This window comes from Anomaloglossus baeobatrachus, chromosome 6, assembly GCF_048569485.1.
Source record: "Anomaloglossus baeobatrachus isolate aAnoBae1 chromosome 6, aAnoBae1.hap1, whole genome shotgun sequence".
Lineage (NCBI taxonomy): Eukaryota > Metazoa > Chordata > Amphibia > Anura > Aromobatidae > Anomaloglossus > Anomaloglossus baeobatrachus.
Genome location: NC_134358.1, coordinates 430948025 through 430965113, shown reverse-complemented (window position 1 = coordinate 430965113; position 17089 = coordinate 430948025). Strand labels below are relative to the sequence as shown.

At 51.4% G+C, this 17089-nt stretch overlaps 1 protein-coding gene across 4 annotated transcripts in view; it reads left to right on the top strand.

The window, feature by feature from the left end:
* TOPBP1 (DNA topoisomerase II binding protein 1) overlaps positions 1-17089 on the top strand; it is a 179434-nt gene that overhangs the window by 31191 nt on the left and 131154 nt on the right. For all 4 annotated transcript variants that reach the window (XM_075315198.1, XM_075315200.1, XM_075315199.1 and 1 more), the window contains exons 5-7: positions 12008-12189; positions 12264-12457; positions 13006-13182. In XM_075315198.1, the coding sequence (XP_075171313.1) occupies positions 12008-12189; positions 12264-12457; positions 13006-13182 (553 nt within the window). The remainder of the gene's footprint in view (positions 1-12007; positions 12190-12263; positions 12458-13005; positions 13183-17089) is intronic.

Sequence of the window (17089 nt, the reverse complement as noted above, 5' to 3'; positions counted from 1 at the left end):
CCCCTCCCTGTCACTCAGGGAATGGGACAGACGCTGTGCAATCGTCAGCGCCGAGGGCTGGAGCCTTATTTACATGCTCCAGCCCTCTCACTAGGCACAGTGGGACGCAGGTTTCCCGCTTTTGGTCTGAGCACGCCCAGGGCCCGCCCCCCCCTCCACAGGACGCCGGCAGCCATTCCTGCATGCAGTCTGGCTGGAGGACGGACACAGGCTCTGGGAGACCCAGACTAGGGATTTCTGGCGACCACACACCCGCGTTTAGCGGGCGGTAAGCAGCACATTAGTGCTGGCCCCACTAGTGCCACAGTGTTGTATTGGTGTACTTTTTCCTGTACCAGATATATATATATATATATATATACTGCACTGTACGGTCGCTTCTTGGCTGTATACCCCTATATTGCTCTGAGGAGACAGCAACATGTCATCCACAAAACGCAAGGGTGCCAAGGCACGGGCGGTATACACTGCTTGTACAGCATGTGGGGCTAATCTACCAGCAGGCTCCAACGACTCTCATTGTATGCAATGTTCAGTCCCAGTGGCACTTCGGCAGCCAGAGTCTATGGTGGTGGTAGCCCAGGCAGAGACGCCTGTGAACCCTGCCCCGGTGACGGGGACAGAATTTGCAGTCTTTGCTGACAAAATGTCTGTGACTATGACAAAAATCCTGGAGACCTTGCAGTCCAGGCCAGTTGCTCAGACCTTTGACACTGCTGTGTCTATGTTCCCCGGTCCCCCTCAGTTGGAACTAATCCGTACTTCAAGGGGGTCCCAGGCATCACAGGCTGAGGGCTCTGACTCTGACGACAGTCCCAGGCCGCCTAAGCGAACTCGCTGGGAGAGACCCTCCACGTCATCACGCGGGTCAGGGTCTCAGCGAGAAGGGTCTCTATATGATGAGACAGAGGGGGGTGATCAGGAGTCTGGTCCTGACACCGCACTCAATTTGGATACGCCAGATGGTGACGCCATGGTAAATGACCTTATAGCGGCCATCAATAGGCTGTTGGATATTTCTCCCCCAGCCCCTTCAGCAGAGGAGGCAGCTGCCCAGCAGGAGAAATTCCATTTTCTGTATCCCAAGCGTAAATTGAGTACTTTTCTGGACCACTCTGACTTCAGAGAATCAATCCAGAAACACCATGCTTATCCGGACAAGCGTTTTTCCAAACGTCTGAAGGATACACGTTATCCCTTTCCCCCTGACGTGGTCAAGCGCTGGACCCAGTGTCCAAAAGTGGACCCTCCAATATCCAGGCTTGCAGCTAGATCCATAGTTGCAGTGGAGGATGGGGCTTCACTTAAAGATGCCAATGACAGACAGATGGACCTTTGGTTGAAATCTGTCTATGAAGCTATTGGCGCGTCGTTTGCTCCAGCATTCGCGGCCGTGTGGGCGCTCCAAGCTATTTCAGCTGGTCTGCCACAGGTGGACTCTTTCTTAAGTCCAGCAGTGCCGCAAGTGGCGTCCTTAACTACGCAAATGACTGCGTTTGCGACCTACGCTATCAATGCGGTACTAGACTCTACGAGCCGTACCTCAATGGCATCCGCCAACTCTGTAGTTTTGCGCAGAGCCTTGTGGTTAAAAGAATGGAAAGCAGATTCTGCTTCTAAAAAATGTTTAACCAGCTTGCCACTATCTGGAGACAGACTGTTTGGTGAGCAATTGGCGGAAATCATTAAACAGTCCAAAGGTAAGGACTCTTCCTTACCCCAGCCCAGATCAAACAAACCTCAACAGAGGAAGTGGCAGTCAAAGTTTCGGTCCTTTCGAGGCTCGGGCAAGCCCCAATTCTCCTCGTCCAAAGGGACTCAGAAAGAGCAAAGGAGCTCTGATTCCTGGCGGACTCACTCACGCCCCAAGAAAGCAACCGGAGGTACCGCTTCCAAGGCGGCTGCCTCATGACTTTCGGCCGCCTCCCTCCGCATCCTCGGTCGGTGGCAGGCTCTCCCGCTTTTGCGACATTTGGCTGCCACAGGTCAAAGACCGGTGGGTAACAGACATTTTGTCTCACGGGTACAGGATAGAGTTCAGTTCTCGGACTCCGCCTCGGTTCTTCAGAACTTCCCCACATCCCGACCGAGCAGATGCCCTTCTGCAGGCGGTGCATTCTCTAAGAGCAGAAGGAGTGGTGGTCCCTGTTCCTCTTCGGGAACGAGGACAAGGTTTTTACTCCAATCTCTTTGTGGTGCCAAAAAAGGACGGCTCATTCCGTCCTGTTCTGGACCTAAAACTGCTCAACAAGCATGTGAACGCCAGGCGATTCCGGATGGAATCCCTCCGCTCAGTCATTGCCTCAATGTCTCAAGGAGATTTCCTAGCATCAATAGACATCAAAGATGCTTATCTCCACGTGCCGATTGCTACAGAGCACCAACGCTTTCTACGCTTCGTGATAGGAGACGACCATCTTCAGTTCGTAGCTCTGCCATTTGGTCTGGCGACAGCCCCACGGGTGTTCACCAAGGTCATGGCGGCAGTGGTAGCAGTCTTGCACTCTCAGGGACACTCTGTGATCCCTTACTTGGACGATCTACTTGTCAAGGCACCCTCTCAGGAGGCATGCCAACTCAGCCTGGATGTTGCACTGGAGACTCTCCAGACGTTCGGGTGGATCATCAACTTCTCAAAGTCAACTCTGTTACCGACCCAATCACTGACGTATCTTGGCATGGAGTTTCATACTCTCTCAGCGATAGTGAAGCTTCCGCTGGACAAGCAGCGGTCACTACAGACTGGGGTGCAGGCTCTCCTTCAAAGTCAGTCGCACTCCTTAAGACGCCTCATGCACTTCCTCGGGAAGATGGTGGCGGCAATGGAGGCGGTTCCGTTTGCGCAGTTTCATCTGCGCCCTCTTCAATGGGACATTCTCCGCCAATGGGACGGGAAGTCAACATCCCTGGACAGGAAAGTCTCCCTTTCCCAGACGGCCAAGGACTCTCTGCAGTGGTGGCTTCTTCCCACCTCATTATCACAGGGAAGATCCTTCCTACCACCGTCCTGGGCGGTGGTCACGACAGACGCGAGTCTGTCAGGGTGGGGAGCAGTCTTTCTCCACCACAGGGCTCAGGGTACGTGGTCTCAGCAGGAGTCCACCCTTCAGATCAATGTTCTGGAAATCAGAGCAGTGTATCTTGCCCTACTAGCCTTCCAGCAGTGGCTGGAAGGAAGGCAGATCCGAATTCAGTCGGACAACTCCACAGCGGTGGCATACATCAACCACCAAGGGGGGACACGCAGTCGGCAAGCCTTCCAGGAAGTCCGGCGGATTCTGATGTGGGTGGAAGCCACGGCCTCCACCATATCCGCAGTTCACATCCCCGGCGTAGAAAACTGGGAAGCAGACTTCCTCAGTCGCCAGGGCATGGACGCAGGGGAATGGTCCCTTCACCCGGACGTGTTTCAGGAAATCTGTCGCCGCTGGGGAAGGCCGGACGTCGACCTAATGGCGTCCCGGCACAACAACAAGGTCCCAACCTTCATGGCACGGTCTCGCGATCACAGAGCTCTGGCGGCAGACGCCTTAGTGCAAGATTGGTCGCAGTTCTGGCTCCCTTATGTGTTTCCACCTCTGGCACTCTTGCCCAGAGTGCTACGCAAGATCAGATCCGACTGCAGCCGCGTCATACTCGTCGCCCCAGACTGGCCAAGGAGGGCGTGGTATCCGGATCTGTGGCATCTCACGGTCGGCCAACCGTGGGCACTACCAGACCGACCAGACTTGCTGTCCCAAGGGCCGTTTTTCCATCGGAATTCTGCGGCCCTGAACCTGACTGTGTGGCCATTGAGTCCTGGATCCTAGCGTCTTCAGGATTATCCCAAGGGGTCGTTGCCACCATGAGACAGGCTAGGAAGCCCACGTCCGCTAAGATCTACCACAGAACGTGGAGGATATTCTTATCCTGGTGCTCTGCTCAGGGAGTGTCTCCCTGGCCATTTGCATTGCCTACATTTCTTTCTTTCCTGCAATCTGGGTTAGAAAAAGGTTTGTCGCTCGGCTCCCTTAAAGGGCAAGTCTCGGCGCTATCCGTCTTTTTTCAGAAGCGTCTAGCACGACTTTCTAAGGTACGCACGTTCCTGCAGGGGGTTTGTCATATCGTACCCCCGTACAAGCGGCCGTTAGATCCATGGGATCTGAACAGGGTACTGGTTGCCCTCCAGAAGCCGCCCTTCGAGCCTCTGAGGGAGGTTTCACTTTCTAGACTATCACAGAAAGTGGCTTTTCTGGTAGCGATCACATCTCTTCGGAGAGTGTCTGAGCTAGCAGCGCTGTCATCCAAGGCTCCCTTCCTGGTCTTCCACCAGGACAAGGTAGTGCTGCGACCCATTCAGGAGTTTCTCCCGAAGGTGGTATCCTCTTTTCATCTTAATCAGGATATCTCTTTGCCTTCTTTTTGTCCTCATGCAGTTCATCGGTATGAGAAGGACTTACATTTGTTAGATCTGGTGAGAGCACTCAGAATCTACATTTCCCGCACGGCGCCCCTGCGCCGTTCGGATGCACTCTTTGTCCTTGTCGCTGGTAAGCGCAAAGGGTCGCAGGCTTCTAAGGCCACCCTGGCTCGATGGATCAAAGAACCAATTCTTGAAGCCTACCGTTCTGCTGGGCTTCCGTTTCCATCAGGGCTGAAGGCCCATTCTACCAGAGCCGTGGGTGCGTCCTGGGCATTACGACACCAGGCTACGGCTCAACAGGTGTGCCAGGCAGCTACCTGGTCGAGTCTGCACACTTTCACCAAACATTATCAGGTGCATACCTATGCTTCGGCGGACGCCAGCCTAGGTAGAAGAGTCCTGCAGGCGGCAGTTGCCTCCCCGTAGGGGAGGGCTGTCTTCGCAGCTCTAACATGAGGTATTCTGTACCCACCCAGGGACAGCTTTTGGACGTCCCAATCGTCTGGGTCTCCCAATGGAGCGCCGAAGAAGAAGGGAATTTTGTTACTTACCGTAAATTCCTTTTCTTCTAGCTCCTATTGGGAGACCCAGCACCCGCCCTGTTGTCCTTCGGGATTTTTGGTTGTTTTTCGGGTACACATGTTGTTCATGTTGAATGGTTTTCAGTTCTCCGACGTTACTTCGGAGTGAATTTGTTTAAACCAGTTATTGGCTTTCCTCCTTCTTGCTTTTGCACTAAAACTGGTGAGCCAGTGATCCCACTGGGGGTGTATAGCCAGAAGGGGAGGGGCCTTACACTTTTTAGTGTAATTGCTTTGTGTGGCCTCCGGAGGCAGTGCTATACACCCAATCGTCTGGGTCTCCCAATAGGAGCTAGAAGAAAAGGAATTTACGGTAAGTAACAAAATTCCCTTCTTTTCCTACAAATTCTCCCGTTTCACTTTTTTTTCTCTTCTCCATATTCCAGTTCAGTATGTGGTAAACTGAAAACGTTACGTGTCTGATAACAACATGCTTAGGTTTGGCTCAGGCAGTCACCCTATTGAAGGGGGATCGAAATGTAACTCCGCTTCTGTGGTCGGGGTAAAGCGTGCCATATTGCTGGCTGTACTGCAAACGTTTTTACACAAAGTGTATATCTGTAACTATTACTACAATAGACTATACAAAAAAAATTGTAAATTTGCTAGTTCATTCAAATGTATGCAACGTATACAGTCTTTACAGCGGGCTAGGTTTTTTTTTTTTTTTTTTTTCTTCTCAGTGTTATTTAGGAAGGTTCATTTAAATGCTTGCAAGACTCATTAGCTGCCAATGCTTCTTGGATGTGTGTATAAATACCATCTAAAGTTTTTATTATTTTATAATTTATTTATCAATCTAATTAAAGGGGTAGTCCTGGTACAGACAAATCAACCCTTTATTTATTTTATATTTTTTAAAGGTAGGCCACTTCATAGGTCTGAGAGCCCTGGAAGTGATGCCCTCTTTGTTCAGAACTCAGGACGCCTGCAGCGGTGACTATAATAGCTCTTCAGATATTTCTCTAATGACGCACTCTCCTTGTTACCTGACTGTTGCAGCAGTCTTATGGCTTCTGAATAAAGCAGGCATCACTTGCAGGGTCACTGGAGAACTATGGAGCAGCCTGTGTTCGCTCAGGGGCACTGGAAGGTGAGTATGCCATCGTTTTTTATTTCTTCATCGTTCCTTATGGGAGACCCAGACCATGGGTGTATAGCTTCTGCCTCCGGAGGACACACAAAGTACTACACTCAAACGTGTAGCTCCTCCCTCCTAGCATATACACCCCCTGGTAGCCAGTCCTAGCCAGTTTCAATGCTTTGTGTTCAGGAGGTCACACACACACATGCATTCTCTGATTTTTGATTTTTGATTTTTTGGATTTCAAAGATTTGGAAGAAAAGCGGGTCCAGTCTGGACTCCCGGCATGTCCCTTCTCACCCCACTGTGTCGGCGGTGCTGTTAAGGTTGATTTTACAAGGCTGGAGCCTTCACATGCCGCGCTCCTTCACCATCCCCTGGGGCTCTGGCTTGAAGTGGGAGCCATCACGGTTCTCACTGCTTTGCAGGAGACCGGTCTCCATCCGCAGCCCTTTCAGGATCCTGCCGGACGGAGCGCTCACCTCCCAGGGACCTGGCACCTGCTTCTCACAAGCTAAGTACTGAGACGTTTTTACCACAGAAAGTGGTCTTTCCAGGGGTCCCTTGTACTTTATTTATTGGGGAGAGTGTGTTTTATGACTGTGTTAACATTTCCGGCCGGTTCTCCAGTTTTCACTGGAGAACCGCGCCGATGGTGCCTGCACGCTGGCTGCATGTTTAAATCTAGGCCCCGGCTTCGCCTGAGGCCTAGTTTCGGTTTTCACTGCCCCTGCATGTCAGTCATGCAGAGGGACAGTGCGGCTCCGCCCAGCGGCTGTTCAGCACAGGGAACGGACACTCCTCACTGAGGAAAGATTCCCTCCCCTGTATACCTCATTTGCCCGCTCTCAGAGTAGGCCCCGCCCCCTCTCCTTGCTCCGGTCGCCCATTTTCTCAGCGTTCTCAATGTCTGCATAGGCACAGAGATACCACATTGTGACAAATGGGGGCCTGGGCTGGGGGACTGGAGGGCACAGAGATGTATGTTAAACGGTCTGGCAAGCCACAACCTCCGGTTGTGCAGCTGCTTATATTCTCTGTTTATATACTCTGCTGGGGGTCATTCTGGACAGAGCCCCCACTTCTGCAGCATGTCTCACATCAGAGCAAGGCTGCAAGGCTGTTCTTACTATGCACTGCATGTAGACTCGTACTGCCTGTACCGAGCACATAAACACTCAGCCTGGAGGCTCATCAGTGGTCCCTCCAGCTGCTCTGGTGGTGCTGAGCATGCATTAGCCCCCCTTCTCAGGGTGCTTCTGCTGCTACGGCTCGCTCAGCAAAGCTCACAGGGAACTCTTCATCTGGTCTCAGACCCCGTCCTTCTGAAATGGAGACGCAGGGTCCCCTGTCCTTCCCCGTCCCGCAGCTCTGATTCACGAGCTGACTCACTGGACGAGGAGGATGTCTTTACTAGGGGCTCGGACGCTACTTCATGTACCATTGATCTGTCCGAAGGTGATGCAGATGCTAATGATTTGATTGCGTCCATTATATTTGTACTGGACCTCAATCCGCCTGTATCAGGGGAGCATCCCCCTCTGGCAGTAAGGCATCAGTATACCTTAAAGAGAACAAGGAGTGTGTTCCTTAACCACTCCAGTTTTCAGCCCACTGTGACCAAGCCCAGAGCCTGTCCTGACAGACGCTCCCAAAGCGTGGTTCTGATGACTGTTTCCCCCTTCCACCAGAGGTGGTCAAGGAGTGGGCTCATTCACCAAGGGTGGTCCCTCCGGTGTCTAGACTTTCAGCCCGGTTAGTTGTATCAGTGGCTGACGGCACCTCTCTAAGGATCCCACTGTACATTAATTCTGTACTGGACCTCAATCCGCCAGTATCAGAGGAGCAACCCTCTCTGGCAAAAAGGCACCAGTTTACCTTGCCTAAGAGAACAAGGAGTGTGTTCCGTCACCACTCCAGTTTTCAGGCCACTGTGACCAAGCCCAGGGTCTGCTCTGACAAACGCTTCCCAAAGCGTTGTTCTGACGACAGTTTTCCCCTTCCACCAGAGGTGGTCAGGGAGTGGGCTCATTCACCAAAGGTGGTCCCTCCGGTGTTTAGACTCTCAGCCCGGACTGTTGTATCAGTGGCTGATGGCTCCTCGCTTAAGGTTTTGCTGTCCGCCAGGTTGTCCTTCTGGCCAAATCTGTATGGAGGCGGCAGGGGCCTCGTTCTCCCCAGGCTTTTGCAGCAGTGCTGGCTTTCAAAGCCATCTCTGCTTCTCTAGAGGAGATGCATTCCCTCACATGGACTCTATACCCGAAATGGTTGCCTTAACTTCCAGACTTCAGTCTTTTCATCCTATGCCATGTCTGCCATGCTGGAGACTCTCACCGCACTGCGGTGGCCTCGGCTAATTTCCCCGCTATCCGCAGGCCCCCTGTGGCTTCGGAAGTGGAAGGCAGATGCTTCTAAAGAAGTTCCTTGCTGGGCTCCCTTGTGTTGGGACCAGACTATTCGGGAACAACTGGATGAAATTATTAAGGAAGCTCTTGGCGGGAAGAGTTCTTCCATGCCACAGACCTGTCCAGGGCAGGAATCAGTCGAGGTTTCGTTCTTTTCGTTCCTCCATCTGATCGTTCTCTAAGCCCTCGGCCTCGTCCACTAGCTCAGCCAAGGATCGTAAACCCAAATGGCGCACGAAGCCGCGTCCTCAGAAGACCGCAGGAGATGCTGCCACTAAGTCGGCCTCCTCCTGGCTATCTGGCCACGCCAGCAACGTCCTTGGTCAGTGGCAGGCTCTCCCACTTTGGCGACGTATGGTTTTAACACTTCTCCGATCAGTGGGTGCGGGATACCATCTCCCACGGCTACAGGATAGAATTCTATCCAGCCCGCCAAACAGATTTTTTCTGTCAACTCCCCCCTGAAGGCCGCCGCCTTCTCACAGGCTGTGGCATTCTTGCAGGCCAAGGGAGTAATTGTACCGGTTCCCGACTGGGAACGGTTCTGAGATTTCTGCTTATATCTATTCCTAGTCCCCGAAGAGGGCGGTGCCTTCCGACCTGGATCTCAAGCTTCTCATGCATGTTCAGGTGCGGCATTTTCGAATGGAGTCTCTGCGATCAATCAATGACCCAAGGAGACTCCCTAGCATCCATCGACATCAGAGATGCCTATCTGCATGTGCCAATCGCAGTTTTCACACCAGCGTTGGCTACGTTTTGCAATCAGAGTGGTCCAATTCGTGGCTCTTCCCTTGGGGTTAGCCACGGCCCCTCGGGTATTCTCAAGGTCGGGGCAGCTGTGATTGCGGTCCTGCACCTTTAGGGGTTGCAGTGATCCTTTTGTCCTGGACGGCCTTCTAGTCTGGGCTTTATCCAGTGCAGACTGTTAGCGGAGTGCCTCGCTCACTCTCGCCACTCTAACCAATTCGGGTGGCTTGTCATTCTGTCCAAGTCCACTCTGACTTCGACCCAGAAGTTCACGTACCCAGGGACGCAATTCGAGACTCTGTCGGCACTTGTGAAGCTGTCCTTAGTCAAACAGCAGTCCCTCCGCTGGCGGTCAACGTCGTTCCATCAGGCACCTAATACAGGTGCTGGATCAGATGGTGGTGTCAATGGAAGCGATTCCCTTGCCCAGTTCCATCTGCGTCCTCTGCGGCTGGATATTTTCCGCTGTTGGAAAAGCGGACTTCCTCCTTCCACGGGGTGGTGGCTTCGCCACAGACCAGGGGCTCGTTTCAGTGGTGGCTTCGGCCCCTCTGTCTCAGGGACGCTCCTTCCTGGCCCCGTCCCGGGTGATCCTCACCAGGATGCTAGTCTATCCGGCCGGGGAGAAGTATATCTCCACCATGGGGCGCAGGGCACTTGGACTCTGTCCGAATCAGCCCTCTGGATGAATGTGCTGGAAATCAGAGCTGTGTTTCTAGCTCTCTAAGCTTTTCACCATCTGTTGGCGGCCAGGCACATTCGAGTCCAGTCAGACAGCGCTACAGCGTTTGCCTACATCAACCTCCAGGGCGGGACACTCAGCCGCCTGGCAATGTTGGAGGTTCATCGCATTCTTCAGTGGACGGAGGACTCCTAGTCCACCATATCTGCAGCCCACATCCCAGACGTGGAAAACTGTGAGGCAGATTATCTCAGCCGTCAAACCGTGGCTCCACGATCCTCAGGTTTTTGCGGCAGACGCACTGGTTCAAGTTTGGTCCCAGCTTCGTCTGTCTTACGTGTTTCACCCTCTAGTTCTTGCCCAGAGTCCTGCGCAAGATCAGAAAGGAGGGCCGTCGGGTCATTCTCATTACTCCAGACTGACCAGGCAAGCTTGGTACCCTGACCTGCTCCATCTGTCCGTAGAGGTGCCATGGCATCTCCCGGACTGTCCAGACCTTCTCTCACGAGGTCCGTCTTTCCGCCAGAATCCTGCGGCTCTCAGATTGACGGCGTGGCTTTTGACTCCTGGATCTTGACGACTTCTGGTATCCCTCCTGAAGTCATCTCCACTATGACTCGAGCTCGGAAGTATCCTTTGGCTTTTTGGCCTTGCCGACCCTCCTATCCCTTCTACAGTCCGGTCTGCAGCTAGGACTATCCCTCAATTCCCTTAAGGGACAGGTCTCGGCTCTCAGTGTTGTGCCAGCAGCATATCGCCTGGCTGGCTCAGGTGCGCTCCTTCATGCAGGGCGCATCTCACATCATTCCGCCTTACCGGCGGCCTTTGGAGCCCTGGGACCTTAATCCGGTCCTCACGGCTTCCGGAAACCCCCCTTTGAGCCTCTTAGGGAGGTTTCTTTGTTTCGTCTTTCACAGAAAGTGGTCTTTCTAGTGGCCATAACTTCCCTCAAGAGAGTCTCTGTTTTGGCTGCACTCTCTTCGGAGTCATCCCTTTTTTGTTTTTTTCATCAAGACAAGGTGCTTCTCCGTCCGACTCCGGACTTTCTCCCTAAGGTGGTCGCCGCTTCCACCATTAACCGGGGCATTTTCCCTGCCTTCCTTTTGTCCGGCTCCTGTTCATCGCTTTGAAAAGGCGTTGCATACTCTGGATCTGGTGCGGGCGCTCCGGATCTATGTGTCTCGCACCGCTGTTCTTAGGCGGTGCACCTCTCTTTTGTGCTGACCACTGGTCAGCGTAAGGGCCTCTCGGCATCTAAGCCGACCCTGGCTCGTTGGATTAGGTCGGCCATTTCCGATACCTACCAGTGTACTCAAGTGCCTCCCCCGCCGGGGATCAAGGCACACTTAACCAGAGCTGTCGGTGCCTCTTAGGCTTTCAGGCCCAGGCTACGGCTCAGCAGGTCTGTCAGACTGCCACTTGGATTAGTCTGCATACCTTTTCGACGCACTACCAAGTGCATGCTCATGCTTCGGCAGATGCGAGCTTGGGCAGACGCATCCCTTCAGGCGGCTGTCGCCATTTGTGAAGTTAGGTTTCGCCTACTTCTCAGTTTTTCTGTTTATTCCCACCCATGGACTGCTTTGGAACGTCCCCATGGTCTGGGTCTCCCATAAGGAACGATGAAGAAAAAGAGAATTTTGTTACTTACCGTAAATTCTTTTTCTTATAGTTCCGACATGGGAGACCCAGCACCCTCCCTGTTGCCTGTTGGCAGGTTTCTTGTTCCGTGTGTTTTCACCGGCTGTTGTTGTTGTAGACAGAGGTTCCGGTTGTTCCGGGTTTTGCTCTGTCTCTACTTGTGGGTGGATGTCCTCCTTCAGCTTTTGCACTAAACTGGCTAGGACTGGCTACCAGGGGGTGTATATGCTAGGAGGGAGGAGCTACACGTTTGAGTGTAGTACTTTGTGTGTCCTCCGGAGGCAGAAGCTATACACCCATGGTCTGGGTCTCCCATGTCGGAACTATAAGAAAAAGAATTTACGGTAAGTAACAAAATTCTCTTATTTAATAGTATCCATGCCTTTAAAAAATAAAAATGAGTTATCAGATACATAGTTTAAGGTAACTTTTTAAATGCCGTATAAAATATTCTGTTTATAGGAAGAAGTTCATCAGTATGTGCAGTTGATGGGTGGTTGCGTCTACAGGGATCTTAATGTTTCAGTCAGTCACCTAATTGCTGGTGAGGTTGGCAGCAAAAAATATCTTGTAGCAGCCAGTCTGAAGAAACCCATTCTTCTGCCTTCATGGGTAAAAGCCCTCTGGGAGAGGTCGCAACAGAGGTAAATACCTAGACGTGCCTATTGCATTCCTTGTCATTTATTTTTTTTATACTAACTTTTTGTTTTTCTGAAAGGATAATTAGCCACACAGATGTCACTATGGAGGAATATTTATGTCCGATCTTCCTTGGCTGTACCATCTGTGTGACTGGATTAAGTAGTCTTGACAGAAAGGAGGTTCAAAGACTTTCTTCACTGCATGGAGGCCAATACACCGGCCAGCTCAAAATGAACGAGTCCACACATCTTATTGTGCACGAGGCCAAAGGTACAATTATTATTTTTTTTTTTAATTGGAGCCTTAGCTGATTATTTACCAGAAATACTCTGTATGGCTAAGTGATACATTGTCTTCTAAGATACTGATTTAGGAATGAATGTGTCCGGTTTATAGACATCCACCTTACTCGCTCTGCAGACTTGTTAGCTTATGTCCTCTAACAAAAACCTACAATTGCAGTCCACGTTGTGATGGCAGGGCTGGTGCCAAGATTTTCATCTTCCTAAAACCACGCACACTATTTTTCACACCCTTCATAGCTAGTTGGGATAATGGCATTGTATTTGGAGGTTTCTATTTATGGTTGCTTGATATTCTTAAAATGTATGGTATTGCATTTGCACCATCTGTTATTTACCCTGCCTCAATACATTTACATTGTTATAAATTTAGTTTCTTATTTTAGCATGTATTTTTAAGCTAAAGTTTGAAATGGAAAGCCTTTTTCTTTTGCATAAATGTTTAATATTATCAACAAATATGTGTAATTGGTTTCAGAACAGTAATATTTAGTTGACTTTTTTTTTATTTCCAAGGTCAGAAGTACGAATGTGCTAGAAAATGGAATGTGCACTGTGTCTCAATCCAGTGGTTCTTTGACAGTATTGAGCGAGGGTTTTGTCAGGATGAGAGCATGTACAAGATGGATCCTGTGATCTCTTCAAAGACTATGCCAGAGACATCCACCCCAACAAGTACCAACAAAATGGAGAGTAAGTAAATTGTAGATCTGTTCTCTGATTGTTCTAAATCTAGATTTAATCTGGTTTTCTGATATAACATATGTCATGAAATTCCATTTACTTAAATAAAACATCTGGCTACTATAATTATATGTTAAAAAAATAATCAAACTTGCCGTAACCCATTCACAACCAAGGACGTATATATATATGTCCTTGACCACGTTTCTCCCTTTAATGCGAACCCACGTTATTCACTGCACAGGTCTGCTGATCCAGTCAGCAGACGTGCCGGTAACGGGACCAGGTGGATCTCTGATCTACTTGTGCCTGTTAACCCCTTTATATATATGTCAAACTCTGACAGCACTATATAAAGCGCTCCAGCGGTGATCATACTGTTCCTTGCCACCATCAGCGGCCCCGTGATGCATTTGCAGGATGCCAATGGGTTGCTATTACAGCTTGGGTTAAAAGATGATGACCCCTGTCGCTGCCATGATGTGTTTCCTGTGAGAGACAGCAGAGTGCTGGCACTCGCAGGAGAACAGCATTTCTCCTGATTACAGGGGTGCTAAAGCTTCTCCAAGATCAGGAGAAGCGATCGGATAGTACAGGCAAAGTATTCTAGTGAAACTAGTAAAATAATAAATGTAAAAAAAAATCCTAAAAATTCAAATCATCCCCCTTTTTGTTTATTGAAAATTAAACAATAGTAATAATAATAGTAATTACACATATTTGGAATCAGCACGTTCAGAAACGCCCGATCTATCAAAATATAAAATCAGTTCATCTGATCAGTAAACAGCGTAGCGAGGAAAAAATAAATTTCCAGAATTCCTCCATTTTATTTATTTATTTTTTCTTTGTCGCTCCATTGGGAGACCCAGACAATTGGGTGTATAGCTTCTGCCTCCGGAGGCCACACAAAGTATTACACTTTAAAAAGTGTAACCCCTCCCATCTGCCTATACACCCTCCCGTGCATCACGGGCTCCTCAGTTTTATGCTTTGTGTTGAAGGAGGCACACATTCACTCAAGCTACACATTTTAGTCAGCAGCAGCTGCTGATTGTATCGGATGGAAGAAAAGAGGGCCCCAGGGCCCCCGGCATGCTCCCTTCTCACCCCACTAAGTCGGCGGTGCTGTTAAGGTTGAGGTACCCATTGCGGGTACAGAGGCTGGAGCCACATGCCGTTTTCCTTCCCCATCCCATCCCTTAGAGGCTCTGGGAGAAGTGGGATCCTATCCGGTCATCCATTCACTGGGACCGGGCTCCCTCCGCAGCCCCTGTGGGAATCTGCCGGACAGGAGACTTTGTATCATCAGGGACATGGCCCTGCATCTAAAGGTACTCTGTGTCCCCATGGGGATGGTGCATGGAGCGCTTGTGTCACACACGCTGCAGCGGCTGCTGTTTTTTTTGTGACGACCGGGCCTTCCGCGCCGACCGCGCCTGTTTGCCGACCGCGGTATTAAATTTAGTCCCCGGCTTCATGCGGCCTAGTACCATAACTCCCGCCCCCGGGCCTGCCAGTCAGGGGTAAGGGCGGGACGGTCGACCTGATGTCGACAGTGAGGGCTGGAGCATACTTTAGGTGTCGTCCTCCCCCCTCACTGATCACTGTGGGGCACCAGATTACTGCACTTTATTAGTCGCCGCCCATGGCTCCCTCCTCCCCTGAGAGCTCCGGCAGCCATTTTTACAATCATTCTGCCGGTGGAGGATTTCAGGAACGAGCTCTGCAGCTCTGGGAGGCCCAAGGCAGGGAATCTTGTGGACACACAACCGCTTTGGGCGGTCGGTAAGCCACACATATATATATATATATATATATATATACACATATAATACATTTTCTCTGTTCGGCCGCATTGTTCTGCTTTTGGCTATATACCCTCAGTGATCACTCTCCTAGGAGACAACAGCATGTCGTCCACAAGGAGCAAGGGTGCCAAGACACAGGGTTATTTTACAACCTGTACCTCTTGTGCGGCTATGTTACCTGCAGATTCCACCTACCCTCACTGTGAGCAATGCTCGGCCCCTGTTGCACTCACTCAGCCGGAGCCTCGGGCGCTGGTGGGACCCTCGGCTCAGGCAGAACCGCCGGCTCCCCCTGTCCAGGTGGCAGGGACAGAGTTTGCAGTTTTGGCTGAGAAACTCTGAGTCGCTTTCACAATCCATGGCTCAGTCTATGGATAAATGGTCTGCTAAGATACTAGAAGCCTTGCAGTCCAGATCGGTCCTTACACAGGCCCCGGGCACTGTGGGATCATCGCCCCCAGGCCCCTCTCGGTCTGCGCCGCAGCGTGCTCCTGGGGTGGCACCTAGGTCTCACGGGGAGGACTCCGGCACGGACCGCAGTCCCAGACCGGCTAAGCGGGCTCGCTGGGAATCTTCCCCGACTTCATCACGCTGTTCGGGGTCTCAGCTTGAGGACTCTCTGGAGGATGAAGCGGATGTCGCAGCTCAGGGCTCTGACCCTGACATTGCTCTCAATCTTGATACACCTGAAGGGGATGCCATAGTAAATGACCTTATAGCGTCCATCAACCAGGTGCTAGATCTTTCTCCCCCAACTCCACCTATAGAGGAGTCGGCTTCGCAGCAGGAGAAACACCAGTTTAGGTTTCCCAAACGTACACGGAGTGCGTTTTTCGATCACTCTAACTTCAGAGATGCTGTCCAGAAGCACAGAGCATTTCCGGACAAGCGCTTTACTAAGCGTCTTATTGACACACGTTACCCCTTCCCCTCTGATGTGGTTAAGGGTTGGGCTCAATGTCCCAAGGTGGATCCTCCAGTCTCTAGACTGGCGGCTAGATCTGTAGTATCAGTGGCAGATGGCTCATCGCTCAAGGATGCCACTGACAGGCAGATAGAGCTCCTGATGAAATCCATCTATGAAGCCACAGGCGCGTCTTTTGCCCCGGCCTTTGCAGCAGTGTGGGCACTCCAAGCTATCACAGCTTGTCTGTCTGAGATTAATGCGGTCACACGTACCTCTGCTCCGCAAGTTGCGTCTTTGACTTCTCAGGCGTCGGTATTTTCATCCTACGCCATGAATGCCGTCCTGGACTCTGCTAGCCGTACAGCGGTAGCGTCCGCCAATTCGGTGGCAGTCCGCAGGGCCATGTGGCTACGCGAATGGAAGGCAGACTCTGCTTCAAGAAGTTCTTAACCGGTTTGCCGTTTTCTGGCGACCGATTGTTTGGCGAGCGATTGGATGAAATTATTAAGCAATCCAAGGGAAAGGACTCGTCCTTACCCCAGTCCAAACCAAACAGACCTCAGCAACGGAAAATTCAATCGAGGTTTCGGTCCTTTCGGCCCTCAGCCAGATCCCAATCCTCCTCGTCCAACAGGCCACAGAAGGGCCAGAGGAACTCTTATGCATGGCGGTCTAAGTCACGTCCTCCAAAGGCCGCCGGAGGCACTGTCTCCAAGGCGGCCTCCTCATGACTTTTGGCCTCCCCAAACCGCATCCTCGGTCGGTGGCAGGCTCTCCCGCTTTTGCGACGCCTGGTGGCCACATGTCCAAGACCGATGGGTGAGAGACATTCTGTCTCACGGTTACAGGATAGAGTTCAGCTCTCGTCCTCCGACTCGTTTCTTCAGAACATCTCCGCCCCCCGAGCGAGCCGATGCACTTTTTCAGGCGGTGAACACTCTGAAGACAGAAGGAGTCGTGATCCCCGTCCCCCTTCAGGAACGTGGTCGCGGTTTTTACTCCAACTTGTTCGTGGTGCCAAAAAAGGACGGATCATTCCGACCTGTTCTGGACCTCAAACTGCTCAACAGACACGTGAGAACCAGACGGTTTCGGATGGAATCTCTCCGCTCAGTCATCGCTTCGATGTCCCAAGGAGACTTCCTAGCATCAATCGACATCAGGGATGCTTATCTCCATGTGCCGATCGCACCAGAGC